The sequence below is a fragment of the Channa argus genome, chromosome 13 (genome assembly GCF_033026475.1).
Source record: "Channa argus isolate prfri chromosome 13, Channa argus male v1.0, whole genome shotgun sequence".
Classification (NCBI taxonomy): Eukaryota; Metazoa; Chordata; class Actinopteri; order Anabantiformes; family Channidae; genus Channa; species Channa argus.
Genome location: NC_090209.1, coordinates 17,183,626 through 17,207,316, shown reverse-complemented (window position 1 = coordinate 17,207,316; position 23,691 = coordinate 17,183,626). Strand labels below are relative to the sequence as shown.

At 39.9% G+C, this 23,691-nt stretch overlaps 1 protein-coding gene across 12 annotated transcripts in view; it reads right to left on the bottom strand.

The window, feature by feature from the left end:
* prdm16 (PR domain containing 16) overlaps positions 1-23,691 on the bottom strand; it is a 169,535-nt gene that overhangs the window by 17,244 nt on the left and 128,600 nt on the right. For 11 of the 12 annotated variants that reach the window (XM_067528519.1, XM_067528529.1, XM_067528520.1 and 8 more), the window contains 2 exons: positions 6,764-6,904; positions 1,625-1,727 (listed from right to left, as the gene is read on the bottom strand). In XM_067528519.1, the coding sequence (XP_067384620.1) occupies positions 1,625-1,727; positions 6,764-6,904 (244 nt within the window). Of the gene's footprint in view, positions 1-1,624; positions 1,728-2,959; positions 3,497-6,763; positions 6,905-23,691 lie in introns of those variants that run through there. The other variant, XM_067528530.1, reaches the window with a different exon arrangement.

Genomic DNA, 23,691 nt, shown 5'->3' with positions numbered 1-23,691 from the left:
ACCACACGATGCCAAATACTTTGGGTCTGACATGCATTCTGGCAGGTGGAGTGTCTCTATTTCTCTCTCTCTGGCTCCCGCTCTTTATATTTCTCATGCATGCATACACAGAGGAATTAAACAAATCATTTACAAGTCTGCTCCATCTTTGACACACTCCTACAACACACCAATCTGCTTCTTTTCAATAATCAAGCCTGCTTTGAGCTCCTGTTTCCTCCTGTTCCTCTGCCATGGAGGAAATCTGCGCATAAAATGTGCATCATACAGGGGAAACTGGTGAACTGCACATCTCACGAACATTTTGTTCTCTCTCTTCCAGTTTAATATCAATGACAAGTAAGAGTAATACATTTTTTCATTTAGTGGTTCCAGAAAGACTGAAAACACACAAATAACAATGTTACCTGACAACAGCACTTCACCACAATAAGTCCAAGATGTTTAAAAAAAAAAATCAGCGGAACCACGGCCCTTTTCCGCTTAAGTGAACTTTGAAAGAAACCTCAGATCGACAGTGTACAGCTGTCCAAGTTAGATTGTGAGATAAAAATATTGGACATATGCAGTCTGACATATAGAAGCACGGTTGAGAAGTAGTGAATACAGTGAGTCGGGTTACCCACTCAGAGGGGAGAGAGCACCCACAAACGTATTGCACTTTGAAATGTGAGCCAATTCGCAGACAACAGTGAAGGCGAGCTGCAGCGGAGCCCGACACACACACAATCGTGTAGGTTGGACAAACATACATTCACAGAACTGTATTTAGAAGATTTTTGGGTTTTTTTTGTTTATTTGTTTTTTTTTAATCCGATTTAAATTATTTTGGTGCACATGTGTGCCTAATTAGAAACGGGGGCTAAAAGATGATTTTATTCATAAAAATTGCATTCTGCCTTCAAGTTTAATCATCAGATTTATTACTAATTACCTGTTAATTCGGTATTACATTTAAAAGGTGATGTAAGCCTGGTTTACAAGGAGCTGTTATCCCGGCATCAATTCACTTAAAGCTCTGTATCAAAATATTATTTTTACGGCCTATAAAATCTCACAGAAACGCTTAGGCTGAATTGCCGGAGACGTATTGCAGCTTCGATTTAAGAATAATGAGATATTATTATTATTTTTTGGCCGATGTGATCACTTGAATCACAAATCCTCATCTCAAAGGTCATGTGTGCTGCCATAATGTGTTTTTAAAGACATGGCTTCCGAATAATTTCTTGGCTTTCCGTTAACAGAATATTTCTACATGCTTAGGATGGAATATGGAAAGAGCCAATTGACAGTGTTTCAGGCAAAGAGGCCCATTGCACTGCAGCATCGTAAGCGCGCAATGCAGAACAGACGAGTAGCCCTCAGAGCTGGCAGGCCTCTTTTCAATGACAGCTCCAAAACGGCCTTCAACCACATGCTTTAATGCGGGATTTAATTCTGCACTGGAAATTTATGATTCGAATAATTCACATTTCTTGAGAAAAGAAAATCTTGGAGGCAGAAATGGAGGCTTTTGAGCGTCACATTAGCGGGGTTATGGGGTGTGTTGGCCGCGAATGCAGCACAGGATGCAGGTTGGAGTTTGTTTAAAATGTGCGCTAATGATGCGCATTAATCTTACCTTGTATGTTCGGTGCCATGGATCCCTCAGGGAAAATACCGTCCTTCATATACACTAAAAGCTCCTCCCCTGCTTCAATGTCCCGAACAGCTTTATAATAAATCTGAGGAGAGAGAGAAAAAGAATGGGAGACTTTAACTTTAAGTGGAGAGGGATAATACACCAATGTATTATCACAGGCAATAAGCGGCCCAATCGATGAGAAAATAGTCAGCGCTAAAATAAGCAGCACAGCCATGAGACCCATCATATAACGTCAGAAATTATGGTGATATGTACAAATTATTTTGGTAGGAAACTAATGAAAAACCATCCAACCATCGAGTTTATTGTAATATACTGTGCACAATGATTTGTTTTATTCCACATTTATTCAAACTGTTTATTCAAACAAAACCAATTTAAAATAATCAGTTTCCCCTTTTACAAATCGCTTAAAATAAATCAAAAACCAGTCTGTCTTATTTCACATGTAATTGCTCAGTAATTTAAAAAAAAAAAGAAAGAAAGAAAATGCTGAAGAAATCCAGACGATACAAACGCTGCTGTACTGAGTCTAAACAATCTGAAAGAAGAGTGGTGAGCGAAACGAAAATAAACAACCAACTCAGCTGCTTTGGTGCCTTTTTTTATTTACAGCTGCAGCAAACCAGGAAATATCGGCTCCTCATCTGCACAAAACTATTCATTTGATTGCGGTCGTTTAAACTTTGTGATCGGACACACATCAACACATTGTTGCAGGAATAGGTTTTGATATAAGTGAAAGAAAGAAACCAAGAATATGAACATGGCAACACTGGAGGCCATTTAGAGTCCAGGCCTTTCAGTCTTCTCACAACATCTACTGAACTGGAAGCCAGAAAACTAATAGGAAACATATAGTCTAATAGTCTAATGAAAATCCATCGCTCTGACTCACGATTAACGTGTGTGGTTTTCCAATGCAAATTACAGCTCCGTGCCTCCAAATAAAGCAGAGCGCTACCAAACACTTCAAGCTGAATGCAGAAGGTGTGATCTCTGAACACATGAGGGCGCTCTGCACCAATTCACTGGTGTCAGCACAACGAGAAAGACAGGAGAGACACACACACACACACAAAGTCATACACAACACACGTAGAGGGGCTGCAGTGACTAACTTCCAAGACTTGCCGTAAAGAGGTGACCGGAGCAAGAAAAGATGAAAATACGACATATAAGATATTGAATATATTATTATTATTATTATTATTATTATTATTATTATTATTATTATTATTATTATTATTATTAAAAACAGTTAGGTTAGACACAATCGCTGCCGAAGCCTCTCCACTTTTTCGTCCTGACCTTTCTTTTCTCCGTGAGCAGGAAGAGTTGAGAAAGTTGCGCGGCGCTGCGGAGAGCCTCCAGCTGCAGTAGCACTTCAGTCCCGGTGGAGTTGGCGACACAACCCATAGTAGGTCTGCCGGAGAGGGAGCGGGCCGCTGGTGCGGTCAGGTCCGGGGAGAGAGGGACGCTGAGCGGCGAGGCGCGCTGCGGACGCTCTGGGATCGTTCCGTCTGGCTGGATGAGTCCCGATGCTCCTCTGCTGGACGACTCTCTAATCTAGTCAGTGAGCACGTCTTTGATGATGATGATGAGTCTGTCGCTCTCTTTCTCTCTCTCTTTCTCTCATTAGTGATTCCCTATTGCCCCTTGGTGCTCTCTCGGTTACCCGTCGGCCACTCCTCCTCATCTTATCTCCAGCCACAAGGATTGAGGGATCTGCGGCGCAGACCCCTCCCCGCATCTCCGATCCCAGCCGCCGCTTTTAGCCGCTTGATAAATCTATTATTGATGTAAATAGCAGCCTGACGGAGTTGCACTCAGTCCATCAGTCACTCTATCACTCCCAGACCAGCGCACCGCGACAAGTTCACGCGCATAAACAGCCAGAATATAAACACATCAAATTTATCAGTGGTGTAACTTTTGTTCGACTTTATTTTGTTCAGGTTCTTCCAGTTGTGGGCTAAAAATAACTACAACAACCACAGAGCAATTTCTTTAATCTCTGGGGTCAAGTTTGATTATTTGGCAAAAAAGTAACTTGGTAAACTAGGATATTTTACAATAATGGTTAAATTTGTTAACTTGTTCGAACTCATTCTCTTTAATGCATTAACGGTTAAAACAGTTTTTTAGAAGAGACATTAACTATGATTTGATTTCTCCTCAGTCGGTTTCATTGTGGCGAAAAAACAAAAAATTTTAAAGAAAATAAAAACATTTTATAGGCCTAGCTGAGACGAGCATGAAGTAAAAGGGCATCATTTATAATTAATATACAACGTCGAAGTATCAAATTTAAACACTTTTAAACAATTTTTTCAACGCAAGTCTTGCATTCCTTTACTTTTAAATGTCATAAATAGCTTGTGTGATATCAAATTTTATTACAGATCAGCACATATTTTATATATATATTTCTTTTATTGAACATGGCCAACAGATAAAAATTTTTAATATGTTCATAATTAACATTTGCAGCATTTTGGATCTTTATGTAACTTTGTAGTCGTGTGTGTCTTTGTGTGTATATTCTACAGTAGGGCCCTGACACTCAGACATCTCTTGACCTCCTCTCATCTCTGTCCAGTGTTCAGGGGACAGATGCCTCATCGATCAATGCCAGCCGTAGGGCCACAATAATCCCCCACTGTGCCCTCACACACCAACACACACACACACACACACACACACACACACACACACACACACACACACACACACACAATAGTGTCTATTTATTTGATGGATCCATCTAGGGGTAGAAGGGCAGATCAAACAGCGTTGGAAAGGGCTCCACTCCAAAAACAAAAGATGAAGGACTGACAAGAAGGTGGATAAGGTTCATCTTCTCTTCATCTACTACCCACCCAACTTACACACATATGCCCACAAACACACCACCCAATGCACTCTCACTCAGCTGTTTCCCTCACTACATGCAGCTTGGCCTCAGAACCACTGAATGGGCTTGCTTACACACCGGTTTTGGTGATTGTTGGCATTCAAAATGACTGGGAACTATTTCATTGGGGTAGACACACAGGCTCACACATGCAGTCACACACACGCACACACTGAACAGGAAACTGTTGATTTGCCTTGCTTTGTTTGGCCATAATTTAGGACGCCTGAATATTGCATTAGGATGAAATTGCAAGCAAGATTAAGTGAGAACAGTCACTGGAAGTGTGTGTGTGTGTGTGTGTGTGTGTGTGTGTGTGTGTGTGTGTGTGTGTGTGTGTGTGTGTGTGTGTGTGTGTGTGTGTGTGTGTGTGTGTGTGTGTGTGTGAGAGAGAGAGAGAATTACTAAGAATACCAGAAAATACCAGAAAATACCACAATGGCTGTGTGCAGATGCTTGCTACATCTTTTTGACACAAGCACACACATTTCATTCTAGAAAAACTCAGAAACCAGCACCAGAAACTGTGTCCAAGGCACATTTATCGTGTGCTCCTGATCTGTATGGAAATAAACATTACCTATATAGAAGTTTTACAAATTACTGCATTACCATATATATCTAAATAATGCATGATCATATGAATATTTGTCCATTTTACATCCTTAATGGCCAACAACCGAACAAATAAATTATCCACTTGCATTTTAAAAGGTTATTTCCTGCATTTCAATTTGCATCATGTGATTTCCAGAAATCCATTCGCCGAAGATGCTGACAACACAATAAAACAATGGAAAAGAAAGATCAACGACTAGTTTTTTAAATTATACATTTTGGCACAGAGTGGCTATGTGTGTGTAGATACCTGTGAGCCACTACACCAAGCAACCAGGCAGAAAGACAAAAGCTACATCGTTTGTTAAGCACAAACAATTGCAAACAACATGAAAAAGCTATCTTGCACGTGGCCTCTGCAGGGTCTGATAATTCTTCACAATTTTTGCCGGTGCCATGATTCTTTCTTTGACATTGTGTGGTAGTGGCAGGGGGCACTGATGTGAAAATCTTAAAAGGATTAGGCAGGTTGGTGTTGCCAGCCAATTGGTGCTTGTCAATCTCAGAGGCCCGTGTGTTCCCTCTCTTACACTTGGTCCAAGCCCCCTTTTTCTCCATCGGTCAGGCTTAATGTCTGAAGCTTAAATGGACACACTAGCCTGTCCCCTCGATGTGACAGAGTGACAGGTGGCAGATCAAGACATGACGACAGAGAAAAGGAGACAAAGACAGTGAGGAACAGGCGGCTCGAGACTGAGACAAGAGGAAGAAAGAGCCATGTAGCCCCGGATTAGGAAACAAATAAGAGCAGAGTGACAGGAATGTGGAGACACAGGTCATATGGATACATTTGGCTACTGTTATACTACCATCATGTTGTGTTAATGTGTAATTTCACAAATTTATATTCTAATTGCTCCTGTGGATGTACTTTTCATATCCCTGTAAATCATTGTGAGTTATTCTAATAATCCAAACTGAACTAAATTGGAATATGTGTCAAATATTGACAGGGAAACTGTGCTGACATTTAATATGAAAAAAAAAAAAAGGGACAGGGGTCAGCGAAGCAAAACAGAAAAAAGCAGCCTGCATAGCATAAACAGAAACAGAAAAATATGCTACTATATTGCAGCAGTAAGTTGTGGCAGACACATTTCAAGGGGTTGAGGTTAGGGCCTAGTTAAGCAGTTGGGGGTTTATGGGCACTGGCTGGGCATCTTTCCAAAAGTATCCAATGCCTTAACCGGGGTTCTTTAAAGAGTGTGAGACAGAGGGGATGGGACATAAGAACCTAAAAGCTGCCTCCACAGAAGAAGGCCGTGCCTTGGATAATGGTTATTATGGGACTCTGAAGTGTCACGCCATTCTTCAGGCTCTTTACATGGGTCATTTCCTAACAGCACTGGCAACCGGCCCAGCCACAAACACACAATAGAGCCATTCCTTGGTCATTACTAGCACACACATTTTGCTATCACAATGCTAAACACTCACACACTTACACAGATCAACCCGGTGTCCGTTCATGGACAGGAAGGAATAACAGGCACACCCCCTCCCCCACATCTCGTCATGCTTCAGGTTCTCTCATATCTAGACTACAATCCCAGCCAGGACATCTCTGTCATGTCACTCACCTGGTCTCCGGTGAGGTGACAGGCGGTGAGGTTCTGCTCCTCAAATGACGGAGCAGAGCGGACATATTTGAGCCAGCTGTTGCTGTTGGTGTCCGGGCCTGTGTCCAGTGTAAACTTGACGTTGCCCATGTTGTCGACCACCTGTTGGAGAGTGACACATTAGACATTAACAAAAATGGGCAAAAATATATTTACTGCAACATCATTTATCATATACTACCATCAACTAGAATATTTGCAGAATATGACATTTTTCATGGAGGTTCCGGGAGTTTAAAAATGTAACACTTTAAAGGGGCACATCAGGGTGCCAGAAGTTTAATGTCAATCAGCTTTAAAGACACACAGAAGAAACATGTCAGTGAGTGTTCGGGGCAGCTAACCTTGTCAATCCCAACAACTGGAAGAGGAAAGAGGGAAAGGAGGAGAAAGGAGGAGGGAGTAGACAAACTGTGGCTTCTTTCACTTGTCTAAAGACTTTCTCTGGCACATATTGATCACCCATTGTAACCCCTATGCCCCCCTGAGACTCCAAGAGCGGGTTTTATATTACCTGCTTTCACAGTGAATGAAGGAGGATGGAGATAGAGGTGAAGGAAGAAGAGAAGGAGGAGAAGTGAAGGGGGACTTACTTTGGAGTGAAAAGTGAGGGGAAGAGCAGGAAGGAGTAAATAAATATAATGCATTGTTTAAGAGAAAATTGTGCCTTATTCTTAACAAAATTATACCTGATGACATACTTTGTGAAATAAAGAAGACATATATAAAAACAAGTTCCCAAATTTGCCAAACAAATCTACAGGTTATATATTAGACATGAATTTCTGAAACAGCAGTGATTGTTCAGGAATGTCGTCTTCTCCCCGTGGCTCCTTTGAACCATTTGTGTGCGTGTCCTGATCTCTGTTTATGTGGTGGAGTTTGTGATGCTGGGGGATCTGGGGCTCAGCTCAGTTGAAACCTCTAAGCTAACCCTCTCCACCAAGCCGGGGTTAAAGCTCCAATTTCGCCCCACTGCTGCATGTGACACTGAGCCTGTGTGAATCCTCCAGGGAGAGCTGGTCTGAGACGGACTAACTCCTCTAATTACAACTACCAATCAGCCTGGCCTGAGTTCAGCACTGACCTCTAGCTTGACTCTCTCTGCGCTCCTAATCATGGTCAAATGTCTGCTGAAGGAAATTGAGGTGTGATGGAGAAGAACCAACGAACACACTGACATTTTTAGACGTGCAAAGTTCGTGAACTTCTCTAACTGGCCGCTTTTCTATAAGACATGTTCTTGTTTTATTCCCAGCTTGTGAAGTGTGAATGGCAATGTCCTTGTTGTCTGGGTGAGCGTGTGCAGAAGGTGTATTTTTGTGGGTGGGGGTGCAGGTGCCAAGTTTGGTGAGTAAATATGTAAAGGGTCTGGTTGGAGGTGTGGAATAACGGTCATGTGCCTATTTGTACAAATACATTGACTGTTTTAGGCAAATGTATGTTTACATGGCTGAAGTAACAGCTCTAGGTAACACTGATGCCATGCCACTTCTGAGCCAAGGTGTGAGTGTGCCCCCTTTACTGAATTTGCTTACTTTAGAATAACAATAGAGTGCCTTGGCTAAAAATAAAAATGAGCTAAGTTTAAAACCCTTTGTCACAAGCCTGAAATAAAAACGTTGGCTACTGCTTGTCTAAATGTATTTGCCGATTGCAACAGTGCGAAAAGAGACTGTTTATGCAAAGTAGTTCTTGTTAGAAATTTCCCTAATTTACCGATGCTCAGCAACAAAAAATGTTCATTGGACGAGCTTATAAAAACTGAATCTTATCCATACACATCTACAGCTACTGCCTCTTGCCTCTTCTGCTTCCAGTTTACAACTTGAACTCTCAGCTTGATCGAGTCCAGGCCTTTATTTTATGTGTGAAAACAGTCACTGAAAACTAACCAGGCATACCCATTCAACCACATGTCCAAACACACACAGACACACACACACGCACACCTACCACTCCACCCAATGTCATTTAAGTAGGCAGTGGAGTCAAGGTCAGTGCACTTGTCACGACGTTGCCAGGGAGCTAAGACAGGTATTGTACATGTTATATACAAAGATGTAGAAAAGCTGAGGTCCAGGTGGAGCTAAGGTGGGATTATTTCTTTTTTTGGTGCGAATAGGTGTGGGAAAGGAGGTGAGGAAGTTCAGTTTCGGCAGAGGGTTACAAGCATTTGAATACTGCAATGCCTACATATTGAGCATTGGTAGCATTCATGCACACACTTCTCTAGTCCACACACCCCAGGGTCTGATCATGGGCTTAATGAGCAGCAGACCAGTTTAAATGCACATGTGTGTTGTTGACTGGGAGGCCTGCTAGCACCCTGTCTTCAGGTGGAAGGCTGATTTATAAGGCTTCAAATGAGGTGCAACAGAGAAGGAGAGCCAGACCAAGCTCGTGGCTGATTGTTTGTTTATTTACCTCTCATTTTCACTCCCCACTCCCAGCCTATGTCACATGGGTGAGGAGGATCTGGATGGAATTCATCAGCTCCACATGCGCGAAGGTTTTCTAAAAAACAAACTTGGCTACTTTCCCTCCTTCATCAGATGATAGTGACAGAATCTGAGCAACTACAATTCTACAAAATGCTGTTTCTATATTTTGAAAATGTGGACTCCAGTCAGATTTTCATCTATCCAGTCATCCTCCTTAACTAAGATAATCTTTTCTCTCACAACTCTTTATTACCCAAGCCACTTTGCTGATATCATGTGTTTCATAACCTTCTTCCTCTCCAAATGCAATGGGTACTTCCTGTTTACTAGAAAATAAAATTCTATTCTCACATTTATTGCGGCAATGATTGATTTCCTGGTTCAACTTAAGTAGCTGCAGTCTTTAGTAAATAGACTTTCCCTATGTAACCAGACATTATTGCCAATTTTGGTTTAACCTCCAACATTTCATGTTTCGATAATGTGTATAAGCTGTTTACATCGAATTTGATATTGTGGTAGTTGTGCATCTGTTGTGGTAATGTCACAGTGTTTTTAATTTCATCAAGTACAGTGTTATTATAACTGAGACAAATTATGGCAAACCCATGAGCATAAGCTCATTGTATTTTTCAAGAATTTACAAAAAGTTGTAACACTTGAAGAGAATCATTTAAGATTAGTGAAAAGCCAAAACCAGTTCCACATCAGAAGTTGACCCATAGATTTGATTAAATAGCATCAGAGAATGAATCACATGACAGCACACGCACATGTCCAAGTGTGTGTGCACAAGCACAGACACAATGAGACTTTAGTGAAAGAGAAGCAGCTCTGAGTGGACAGGATGCAGGGCAAACTCCACAGGAAGCTCTGATAAGAGCATGACACTTATACCGCTCCTCACAACACAAAGGGGAACCTTTGACAGCTAGGAACCTTTAATGGATGTCTCGGCATGCCCTCTCCTCCGCTAGTTATATCTGACGGATGTGTGTGGCGCACAGGGCTGTATTAGTAGAGGAAAGTTGCTTGTACGTTTGTGACAAGGTACATATTATTTTCGGTTTGACAGAGGGTAGAAAATGGAAATGGCAGCTCAGGAGCGAAGTGGTGATTGTGATTTTGATGTGAGATGGAGATATACGCAGACATGTGAGACATAAATGCTAGTTTATTGTGTGGCTCTGGGGGAATATTTTTATGAAGTGTGATCTTAGTACTTTGTTGCGCTGCCCCGGGTTTCAATGTGTGAACACACCCTCGTTTGCATGTATTTGTATACATGTGTAATAGAGAGAAGCGCAGTTTTTCATAACATGTTTGTCTTTCCAAAATTCTAAAAATGTAGCAACTTCAATGTGACCAGTCTTTAGAGTTTCTTTTTGGTTGGAAAAAAAGTTATGATTTTATGTATTAGTTACAGTATCCTAAAAAATTGACAATCCACTAGTGATCACTGAATTACTTTTTTTAACAACAGCGGGCATCAAGACAAGCAATGAGACATGGTCAGCTTTTAAGAAGTCTGTCTAAGTCTACTAAAGAGATTATACTCATCAGTGAGGTTCATGTGGTCAAGTGACAATCCGTCAGTGACAGACAAAGAAGCATATATAAAAAAACAAAAAAAAGCTTTCCCTGCACTGAAGATTTTTGTGCTTGTGGAAAACAGGAAAGCAGCGCTGTGAACATTTGGAGAGAAGGCTGACTCTCCCCCGGTTCACCTACTCATATCCTGGGGAAGTGGTCGACAAATGAAAACAGGTTGTTTTAAAGAGAAAGAACAAAGAACGGGGAAGAAATTGCCTTTCAATATGGATCTTGCTTTTAATCTGTCTAGATCAAGATTATGTGAAAGTCTGTAGAACGTCAAGCAAAGAAAAAGAAAAAACAAATGGTGGGTGCAAGATTGCATGTACTTCTAATTAAAGCAGCTAGGGGGCAGCATGGCATGAATTCTCCACAGGTAGAATAGCAGAAGTGGCAATGAAACTTCCCTCTCTCTCTGCAGCTGTACACACATGCATATACAAAAAAACACAAGGCCGTGTGGCTGCAGACAATATAAAGATGGCAGACAGAGTAGGTAGAATTATGCACACACACACACACACACACACACACACACACTTTTACCCTGATGAGAGGGCCGGTCATGGAAATAAAGCAGTGACAGTGACAGATTGAGTGGCTGTAAAGTGGGCTGCGGAGCTGGTTGTTCGAGGTGTTGCAAATTAAGGTGCAGGACGACTAACAAGAAATAAAGAAGTGTGTGTGAGAGTGTGTATCCTTTCTGGAAAAGGGTCTGTTTCCAGTTGGGAGGCCCCTTTAACATGTACACACACACACACACACGCACGCACATGCACACAAGCGGACTAATAAAGCGGCTGACAGACCACAGATCCCCTCAGCCTCCGATGTTTTTTGTGCACATTCACACGTATGTTTGTGTGTGCATGTGCACATATATGATGGATGGGGGCCTGCAGAGATGACCCTACCCTGCCACATCACTCAACAGTCTAAATGAGTGTGTGTCCATCCACATTTGTGTGTATGTGTGTGTGGAGGTGAGAGGTGGACAAGCACACAAGGGGTCCTGTCAATAAACCTTCTGTTAGAGCAGGAAGGAAAAGGAAAGAGAATATAAAAAGAGAGAGAGAGGGGGAGAGAGAGAGAGATTATTTACAATTTAATAAATTCAATGTTGTTTGGCTTTAGGTGCTAGGGCAAAGAGAAATACAAATGAATGAATGAAGAATAGAATACAAAGGAAGAAAATATCTGACTTTTTGTCATATTATTAGTAAATCTGAAAGAGGTAATTCTATTTGTGGATGAGAGCACGAGTAAGAAAAAAAAGAAGAGTGAGAAGAAACTGTGAGCTTAATATGATTTTGGGTTCACATTCAAATTATGTTCTGAAAATACTTTATACATTTTAACTGCATATCTCCTTTTGTAAAGCCATGATGAGAAGATTTTTTAGGTATGTTGAAAGGTTTTGCAGTTGTAGAAAAACTAAGAAATAACATTTGCACACAAATCATAATTATGTTTCACAAGGCATTATAATTTCTGCTCTCAATTTTCGCTCAGATATACTTTGTCCACAGACTGTATTTACACATTCTTAAAGTCTTTACGGCATTTAAATTACCTCTAAATATCACAAGCTCAAAATCTTACAGTTCCCTTTTCGACTTCGTATATTAGAAAGTAGCATTCAAAATCTACATGTTGTCCAAAAGTTGTTTTACTATGTAAAAAAATGCTAAATGGGTGAAACCACGCACCAGAACATATGTACTGTACGAGATTCCTGTAAAGACCTCCACATTCTTTAAATTAATTCAAAATAGTTTTTTTCACAGAGTGTAACATTTATTTAGTCACACAGTGTATTGTCGTTTGTTTTAGTTACACTGATGGTAAAATAACAATATTTATTTAGTAAATCTTTTTTCTATTTTCTAATTCTAAATTTAACATTCAAACTGATATCTTCTGAGTAGAACGGGTTGGTGGTAATGCTGGACATCCTCAAATCCATGTTCTTTTCACTACATCTGCCCTCCTTTCCACTCTTTTTGTCACCATCACATCTCATTTCAAACATTTAATGCATGTGCTGTATTTTGACACCAAATCTTCTGTACACTATATTTAAAAAAGAAACAACGCTACATGTCACATGTAGAAGCCAGAAATTGAATTGTCCAGCTAAATTAACATTTTATTCATTATGTGTTTCAAACAGCTTAAGTTAGAATAAATCAGCATTTCATCTCATTTAGTCTCATGAAATTGAACTCTGCTGACAATTTTATTAATACACACGTGTTCAGATGTTTCGAATTGTTATGTTAAAGATGAATCTGTGACATTATTAAATTTATATTTCAGATATCAAATGTTTTCTGTAAAAATGTATTAAGTTGATATTATATTGATTGTCTATAGAGAGTCAGAGCCGAAGTGTTTTATCAGAAGGAGCCATACTGTGAGTATAGATTGGGCCATTAAAAATAGAGTTTGGTTGTAAGGCCTATTACTGATGCTGGTAATAGTACACCTGTGTAGCCATGTCTGGCAGCCTAATGACAGCTAAAGAGGAAACAGGCTGTAAATCCCTCTGTGCATGCACATGCACACACACACACACACACAACCACCCACACCCACACACTTACTTTTATCGAGGTACACATATTACTGTTTGTCAAAGGAACAAGTGAGTACCACTGTAAAAGCGTGAGTCTGTATCTTTCATGCATGTGTTACTGGTATTGCTAGTAACATATATGCAAGGTGTTGGAGTGGGTGTTCAGGGCGTATGAGTGTATGTGTTGTGTCTATGAAGGTGAGTGAAGGCGTGTTAAATGTGACCCATTTTATCTGGGCCAGGCAGCCATCGACATAATTAAAAACCAGGCAGGGAGGCCAGGGAGGGCCTGGGGCCTTGTAAAAGCCATCTGGGTTGTAGCGTGTCTGTGTGTATGTGAGTGTGTGCCTATATGCATTGTAAGTGTCAGAATGTGGCTCAGCTCACTAACGACCCAACTTGCTTCTATTAAATGAATGTCTCCATAGCTGCCGTCACACAGCTATCATTTGAGGTGAGTGTGCATGTGCCACACTGGAAGCAGCATGTACAAAGTTCTCCCACACTCACAAAATTATGTTGAGGTCAAATGTCATTTTGTTTTCCATCTATTTCCCACATTTAAGTGAGGCTTGCACAGTGGAGTTATTATAATCATTTCACTTTGGGATTGTTGAAATTGATATATGTTTGCGACACAATGATGAGTGGTAGATTGACAGAATACTGGGAAGTAATATGTATTTTCTAATAAAATTTTTGTACAATCACCAGATAATGTAATAACATTTTGTTAGAAGGCATTTACTCCATAAGTCATAGCAACTAATAATCACTATTAATTTGCAAAGTTTCCAACTGTCATTATTTTTTAGATTGTCATATAGGCAGTCAAGCAACAAGAGGTAGAACATATTTTCTGCTTTTAAATTCAACCAATGACCATTTTTCAAATTTGGGTAGCTAAAACGTCTAATTGAAACAGTGTGCAGCCAGTGATTATTTTTGATGATCTTCAGCCACTCGGTGTTATTTTTAGCATCACGTCACCATGTCCACCTCCGCACCCCTGCAGCTCATCTGAATGAGCGTGTGGGTTGCCAGGTTAGGGTAACTTTAAACAGGAAGCATGTGAGCTTTAAAAGAAGAGAGAAGAGATTTTTCAGGCAGGACCTTGTTAATGAAATGGCTTTATGTTATTTACAGCCCCTTGTTAAAAGGCTGGATGAGTGGGTTTAAGTGTGTGTGTGTGTCTGTGCATATGTTGTCATGTGTACAGGTGTACGTGTGTTTGTGCACAAAGGATACCATCATGCTATGTCTGATTTACTGTTGGACAGCCTTTTACAGGCCGAGCTTTATGATATGTATTTAGGGCAATTAGTGAGCAGATATATTAGCTCATTATAGTGAAGCAGGTGCAGTGTAAATGGGGAAATATATGAATAGTACATCAGGGTCACTCACTCTCTTAGTGGTGTTTGAAGGCTAACGGCTCGACCTATGCATGTGACAAACAGGAGCACAAACACTGAACCAGTCACAGCCAGAATGAGAAAACATTTTTTTATACTAGCCTCTCATTCCATTAAGCTAGAACACACAAAACACATATAGCGTTCCTAAAATATAGGTTTCCTAAAATAATTGTAGTATTGTTTTTGAGGAACTGGTTAACATATTAACTAAAGAATACATTGAGTCAGCAAAGTGTGTATCTACATATGTTGCTTCCTAGAGTAAACTCACAAGTACTGTATATGAATGCACAGGTATGGTTTTAAATTATTAAAGCATATGGGTTTTATGTTTGATCTATACTTGTAAAAAAGGACTTCAATTTAGAAACCTATAAACTTTGTTTATAGATTTCGTATTGTGAATTCTATGAAACATCAAAATGACAAGATAAACTTTGGATTTCTAAATTTGAGCATACAATATATAATTATGCCCTAGCTTGCTGCTCTTTCCCAAATGGTGGGGCTATAAAACAAAAACTTCCCGAGCTCAAGCAAAGCAACTAAATCACTCAAATCTAATGCATCCATGCCAAGAATAATGGCAAATAATAATGAGGGGAGGAAGCTTGCATTCAACAGTGACACAACTTGACCTCCACTCTATCAACTGACATCGGAAGTGAAACACAAAATCAGACAATTCCTGGAACTCTGCAAACACAAATAGGGAAGTGGTGCTTGGGACTAATTTGTGTAGCATGTAACGTTATCAATTATTTATTAACACCCAAATGAAGAAATGCTTACTTCAGTAACATTTGCTTTTGTGATATAACAGGTAAATGATGGGAGGGATAGAGAGGTAGAGATCAAAAGATGTAGAAGTACAGGGACAAAACAATTTTGTGATCCAAACCAAAAACATGCAGAGAAATTTCCCTCTCAATGTCAGTTTCTGCTCAATATCAACTCAACATTGGCCTCAACATTTATCCCATCCACGACCACTTTGCATGAATCTCAGAGAAGTGGACTGATATAAAACAGAAGATGTCACATCTGTCTCCAAAGATATTCTTTGTATCTGATATTTAAGCAGGATCTCATTTAGTCTCTGCATTGTGCAAAACCCCAGCACGCTGAAGTGTCATGACATCAATGAATTGGGAGGACAGCAGAGAACCAAGACACCTAAACATGGAAAGAAACTAAACTCTGTGAGGTGCACATTTCACCCAAACAGACGGCAAGACAATGACATATATTCACTTATCACTATTTTTGTCTTTTAGTCTTTGTCTCAACCCATCCTCACTTGCACTCCACCTGGTTTTTTGCAGAAGGTTTGAATTTACAAGCCCAAATGAACAAAAAAGCAAAAAAAGTTTCTCAGCAGCTGGCTGGGACAGCATGCGGCACAACCCCTGTGTGGCTGCAGGCCTGGGACTTATTGGAACCATCTGAGCAGAACTCTTAGTTTACTGTAACAGCCAGACTCCACTTTCTCCTCTCACCACCTTTTCTCCCCTACTTGTCTACATTTGTTTGGAGTGGTGAAGCTTTGATGATCCAAACTAAAATTGTTCTCCACAATGGATTATTGATAAATCAGAAAATGAAAGCTTAATACTGTAATTGCATCAAACACGAACAAATCAAACTAGAGCCTTCTGGTAAAAACAAATTCAAAAAAGCATAGTTGTTTGTGTGGCAAATTCTCAATAATAATAATAAAAATAATGGAATTCTTGATTTATTTTTATGTACAAGCAAAACCAAATTAAGGGAAACATCTTGAGTCTGATATTTGATCATTTCAAAAAATATATTTTTTAAGAAGTAATTTTAATTATACAATACTTACTACAATTACTACTATAAAAACTGCTTTAAAAAAACAAAAAGTAAAATAAAAATAATGACACTAATCATTACTGATGTGGAGTATTATTTTTGCCACAAACAAAGGCCAATTTTCATCTATTTTACCTTTAAAGTACCTAAAATCTTCACCACTCTTTCTTTTGGTAAAAAAGGGAGAAAAAAGTAAGACATTTAAGCTCTGTCTGTGTTAAACCTGCAAACAGTTGTAAAGGGAGAGACAAAGGTGATAGTATGAGACATGCTACTCTCCTTGGACAGGATTAGAAGAATGTCTGGCTATTTTCATCTCTACCAAAGTGTAATTGAAAGTGTGTGTTCTCATCTGTGTTCTGTATTTGCCTGCTACACATAGGTCTGCCTATCTAAGGGTGGGTCTCGGGCCCATACTAGCTTCTACCATATGCCTCTGAGTGTTGGGCCTGCTGGTGAGAAGCAGAGGAAAAGACCTGTTTCACTGTTTTGTAAACCATTGTTTCATTTCCACACTTCTCTCTACCTCTCTGCTCTGATATTTCACAGGGTTGTTGGCCACCGTTCAAGTGTGAACACAATACAGCTATTGAGTTCATGGCTTGCACCTCCTGGCTTGAGTTGGGCTCTGCACTAGCTTTAGTGCCCGCAGCTCCAACCACCTCATGCTTAAACTGCCCTAACTATTATTTCCTTTCTCTCCGATCCTAAATTATTGTTTTGAATTTAGATGCGGCACTCACCGTTCACCCCTGTCCCCTCCCCCATATCACCATCCTAAACTTCACCCCAACTCTGTCTCTGGAGGCCCTCATTGTGCAGGTAATGGATCCTGCATGACCATCTCCACCTAGAGGGCCATATATTCAACTTTTAATTAAGTACGCTCATCCCTTCCCCGGAGAGATGGGGAAAGAGCAGAGTAGACCAGGCTTCACAGTATGTGAGATGCAGAAGAGCCCTGTAGCCATCTGTTTTTTGTTAGACAGTATGTTAAGACTGTGTGAGTGGAAGAGGCCTGGGTGATGGCTATCAATCTGCCCTTTAATGTATGACGGGATGTATGGTATGGATGTATTTGGACCCCCCTCGAAGAATGTAATGGCTAAACAGGCACATTAAGGTGATTGAGACCCAAGGTGGAGATGGGGCCTCTAGCTGAGCTGCACAAAGAGGTTTGAGGGCCTTCTTTTTCTGCTGTGGCCTAGAAGGTATACTGGAAACTGCAGTTTAGCTGTGGTGGGGATAGATGGAGAGTGACAAAATGCAGAGGAATGGAGATGGATGGAAATCTCCAAGAAAGCGAACAGTGCCACAGTGATTAGTTTTTAAATATAGATTGGCATAGATTAATCAAATAGGTCATTTTATTGAGCAAAATAGACAATGTAGTAGACAAAATTATTACTGCAAAAGCTATCCACACATAGATCAATAATTAACATAATAAGTAAGAGGAAAAAAACAAGTAATCAGCAAACAAACAAGGGAATAAAACAACCACTGAGTAAGCTTTTGAAAAAAAAGGGTAGGAGGAAAGAGAGATAAATTAGGAGGAGGAGCAGCTGTTGACACAAGCCTTCTCTTCTCTGTCAGATAAGAGATAACTGGGCTGCCAGTGTTTAGACAGACCATTAGTGGTGTCATCAATCACTCACTCATGCACACACACACACACACACAAACACACACACACACGTGGACAAGCATAGAACCAACTAACATAACAGGCTTTATGCTTGCAACAGTAATTATAATGCAGTCCACCTCTCTTTGCATTGTTGTGTCTCAATACATGTGAAATACACTATCGCTGCTACTCTTAACGGTTTCTGTTAAGTTTATATTAAATAGTAATATAAGGTAATATATGTATGTCCTTCAATAAATAATCTTCAGGATAAATTGAGATGACTACAGCATGCAGTCACAGTTACACACAGAGACTGGGCACACTGGGGTCATGCAGGATTGAGGAGGGGCGCAGACCCAAGTTCAAGCCCCACAAGGAAACTTCTCATTAAAACTGAAACGGCCCACGGCGTCCACGTTACACCAGAAAATAACAATGACTTTCAAACTGTCTTTGACTAATAATGCTGTCATTACAAGTTACTTGGGGCTTTGCAAAGACCAAAAAACTTTTTGAGTGGTCTTGGGCTCCCCGTGGTCACATTAAAAGCTAAGGCATAATTTGGCCATTCACTAACAACTCTTGGAGAATGCTTCCCTCAAGGAACACAATCAGGCATAATTGGCCAATCAACATTAGGAACAAACACAACAATATACCTCACACAGTGCGGCTGTTGGATACAGTCATGTGGACCTCAAACACAAAAATAAAATGAAAAAGGCACAACACTGCATTACTGTTATTCTCCTGAAAATGCATCTTGTTTTAGCTAAAGACTATAGCTGATTGAAAATATCATACACACAAGAGGGTACTGGGGATGCACCAGTAACGTGGATTTATAGAACTTTTCATTACTAATGTGTAGTAACTCAAATATATATGGTTGTTTTTTGTTTTGTTTATTTTTGTTCTGCTTTAGTTAATGAATTTGAATGTATTATTATTAATACTGTATAGTTTCCTCATGCCATCATAAAAAAGTAATTATTATACAGTCTTCATGCTTAAAACATGTTTCTAGCCTCAGTAGGTATATTCTTAGTAGGTATATTCTTAGTAAGATATTCTTGTCCTGTACGTTTCTTCTCTACTCCCTCAACCGTAATTTTTTTCTCTCGATTATACCTTTTCTGTGTCTCCTTACTACCCCGATGCACTTTCACAAGCAAAAACATACTGTAAATAGGTCACAAATGTCTTGGTTTTTTTTGTTTTTTCCATTGTCTCTAACTGTTATGTTTAGTATTGTGTTAATTGTACTGTTTGTGTTCATTGTACTGTATTCTGTGAATTAAAAAATATCTATGGCTGCAGTTTCAAATTTGGGTCACTAAAATACAAAGATTTTAACAAACAAAGTGGAAATTAATGAAACGAATGCCAGTGACCAGAAGCTGATCTATGAGGCAGTTTGAGTATGATCAATAACACTGGGGACACTAAGGTACAACAGGTCATTGCTTAGCACTTAGGCATCATTATCTTTTATTGACTGACTATTGAACAATTCAGCCAAAATCACTTAATTCAAACATTTCACATTTAAAGCTACAATACACAAGTTTTGGGAATCCAGCTAGCTGCAGCATGAGCTGGGCATCAAGCCTTACTCAAAAACCTTTAGTGGAATATGAATGAAGGCATTAATATACATTTATCTGCATGTCGCACACCTATAGAGATAATAAGATAAACCCCAATACACTGAACTATGTACTCATTTCAACCTGGTTTTGTGCCATAAACAAAACAGTAAAAAAATACATTAGAGGTGAATCTCTCTGCCAGTGCTGCACTGGGAATCTGTGTCACGAGAGGCGTTCACTGCAACTCTCAACATTATAGGTGATGGACATGTTGGAATTGCAGAGATATTTACCTCCAAAGGCTTTTGAGCAAGGCTCACCATTCTAACCAATTAGGAAAGGTGCAACCCAAAAGGCTACCTTCCACATGCGTTTGAGAAGCCATGAGCCATGAGACAGCGTCAGTATGTAAGAGCCTGGGTGGATTGATTTTGAGTCTCATGCTACAGGTAGCTTGAAAAAGTTGCATATTCTAGCTTTTTTTGATAGACATTAATTTAGTAGTGTTTTAATCTGATGAGGTGAAACATACTCGAAACATACATTCACGCAACTGTATTTGTTTCTCCAAACTCTGTGTTTGGTTTAGCAGTATTTCAGTATTTAACAGCATCATAAACATATTGTAGATTTTACAGTAATTTTGTAACCACAATAAAATGCCATTTGTTTATGTAAACAACTTCTACATGTATGCACATGTGTGTATAAGTACTGTATATGTTTTTTTTTAATGTGGGCTTGAGCTTATTAGTTGTATTAATTACTCCAAACAGCACAATGAATCTTTTTAGCCTAAGGGGCGTATTCACTATGACCTCCCTGTGTGCTGGAGCTCAGTGGTCCTGGGGGGTATTTAGGAGGTAAACATGTTGACTGCACCTTTACTCCGCCATATCCATTTACTTCCCCACATGTGCAATTAACGAGCCACTAGCTAATTTGGGGTTAGTGCATATATATAAATGAAAGGCAAACAAAAGGAATGGTTGACGGATGACAAGAAAGGGGGCTTGGGAAGGGTCCATGTGGGACACTTAGCACCACGACAATAATTAAAAAGCTATCGCACTGAGGTAACTCATTAACTGCAACCTGCTTCCAAGCCAAACAGCATACTAAGTGCTAATGCTATAGCTAGTTGTGGAAGAAGCAAAGCCACACAGAGAAAGAGAGAGAGGGAAAGAAAAACAGCAAGAAAAGGCTTTGTGCTACACTGAGGTGTCCATGTGGGCATATAAACCCAGCCAAATTAGCTTGGTTGCATTAGCTCCCGTGTGCCATTACCCATTAGTTTAGTGTAGGGGGTAGCAAGCTGAAGAAAGGTTACCATAAGCATGGCAATTAGAGCTATAATAGGATAAACAACAACTGGCCGATGGAGGGAGTGAAGCAGAACATAGTGAAGGGACTGATTACAGAGGCCGAGTGTGTGGAGGTGGGTGACTTCAGCTATATTGATCCGTAGCACTGCGGTGGAGTGAGCTGAAAGTGGCACCTACTGAGCCTGCATGGCCTCTCCACTCAGAGGAGACAATGCCAACAGTGTCCACATGAAAACATAGGCACAAACAGATGTCCACAGACTCTCTTATTCTCTCATGGCTGCACACGCACACACACGAACACTGTATATCCGAGTGCGTATCGTATTTAACGCAGCCTATGTGAGTGACCCCTCTCCACCTGAGTCTGTGCACATGGTGAGTTTCTCCTCTGGCAATTCATTTCATCTCCGTGTGAACTGTCACAGTCTTACCCCTGCTGCTCTTTATAAACGCTGCCATCTCCTAACATTTACTTCATCGTTTAACAACAAAACCTCCACAAATACCATTTTCATACACGAGGGCCAGGAGAAGCAAAAAACAGGAGGGAGAAACAAGTGCTCTGGGATCAATGGTGCAAAAAATTGTTTTTATTGAATTTGGCGTGGCTCACATTTCCTGCAGACACAGATAAGAGAATGGGAGTGAGCAGACCCTTCTGTGTGTTAGTGTATGTGTGACTGGCTGGGTGAGAGAAAGAGGATGGGGGCAAGAAAATAAATGAGATTATTGATGTAACATGTCAAATATAATTGCTGAGATTTGAGCAAAGAGGAGGAGACAGTAGGCTGATGGGCTCACTGATCCATGAAATGCTTTATTTGGGAAAAAGGCCAACAAGTCACAGAATTTGGATTGTGACCTCAGGTGTGTGCATACATGAGGGGAAATGAAGTCACTTAGCCCCAACACGTTGTTAACTTTTAAACTTTGGGTTTTTGAGGGACAGACACACACACCTCTGGCCTGCATGTCGCAATCCCAAGACAAGGTGTTAAGGTCAGAGTCATAGTCTGTGAGATGTAATGTGTTATGATGTTTTCCTGTGCATGTACTCCTGACTTTTCACCTTCAGGTAATTATTTATTTCCCTCATTGATCAAGTTCCAACAGAGAAGAGCTGAATGGTAACTTGGGTATGAGAATCTAAATATGTGATAAGAGAAAAGCATCTTACAGAATGTGGGAATTTCACAGATTGTAACATAAATCTGACCAGTGTTTTCAAAAGATTTTCTAGCTCACCATTGTAATTTTGATTTGAATAAGTCAAAAATTAACTGTTCTTTCAAAATATCTAAATTCAGATTTTTAACAGACATTGGTTTAAGCTCAAAAACAAAATTCCATGATATACAATGGCCTCAGCAAACATTAAGATGAAGATACAGTAAATAAATTAATTGATGAATTGATATGCATATGAATAGGAAAATTGTATGCGTGGGTTTGGAATTTCATATAATAAAGAGCTCCCACAGCTGGTGGCTTCAGTCCCAAAGAAAGAGAGATGCTCAAAAGCTGTATGAAATTAGAGATCATCTGCAAGGCCAAATGGACATCTGGTTTGTGTGTGTGAGTGTGTGTGTACCCACTCACAAAGACACATTCAGAGGTCTTATGGCTCCGGATAGGTCTGGGCTTTGCGATGGAGTCAGAAGTCTCATCTCATTCACAAAGCAAACATTCCAACTTTGCAGAGCTTTTCAACACTTTCCACAAATTCTGCTCACTTCCAGAGTACATCATCTTCATAAGTAAACACACACTCTCGCCAGCAGAAAAATCTCAAATCTTGACTTATCCCTCTTAAATGGTAACGTTTTCCATTTATGGGGATAACATAACCCACACATACACACACATGGAGGAAGCATAAAGAATAATTCGGAGGAAAATATGCTGTAAATGACATTATGTGATGCTGTACCTGCAAAGTTTTAAAGGAGTAGTAAAGTACAACACCATCACAGCCAGAAAGGTATAATTTAGGCCCATCCATTTTTATCCCTTCTCTCTATGTGTCATACAGAAATATGGATCAGTTGTTTTTTCACTGATTTGTTGGAAACTGATTTAACATGTCCTTTTAATTCCTCCTGCATACATAACTGTTATGTATGCATTTATTAACATAAAAAAAACTTTTATATCGTGCAGTGCTTAAATGTGTGTGTGTGTGTGTGTGTGTGTGTATTCCTGAGAATTTGCCTTCAAAAGTCAGTAAATGAAAACAATCCAAATAATATAATGAATAGAAAAATGTAAAAAGAGCAAATACACCATTAGATTATGTGTGTATCTAAGTATCTTTGGATCTTTTCCCCCCACGTATCTCTCTTGAGAGAACATCCTGTCCATTCCCTGTTAAAGCAGACCAATTTGCAACAGGATCCCAAAGGTAATCAAGTCCCCCTGCCAAGTCTCTCATATTTTTAAGCTGACCGTTTTATGGCAAGATCTG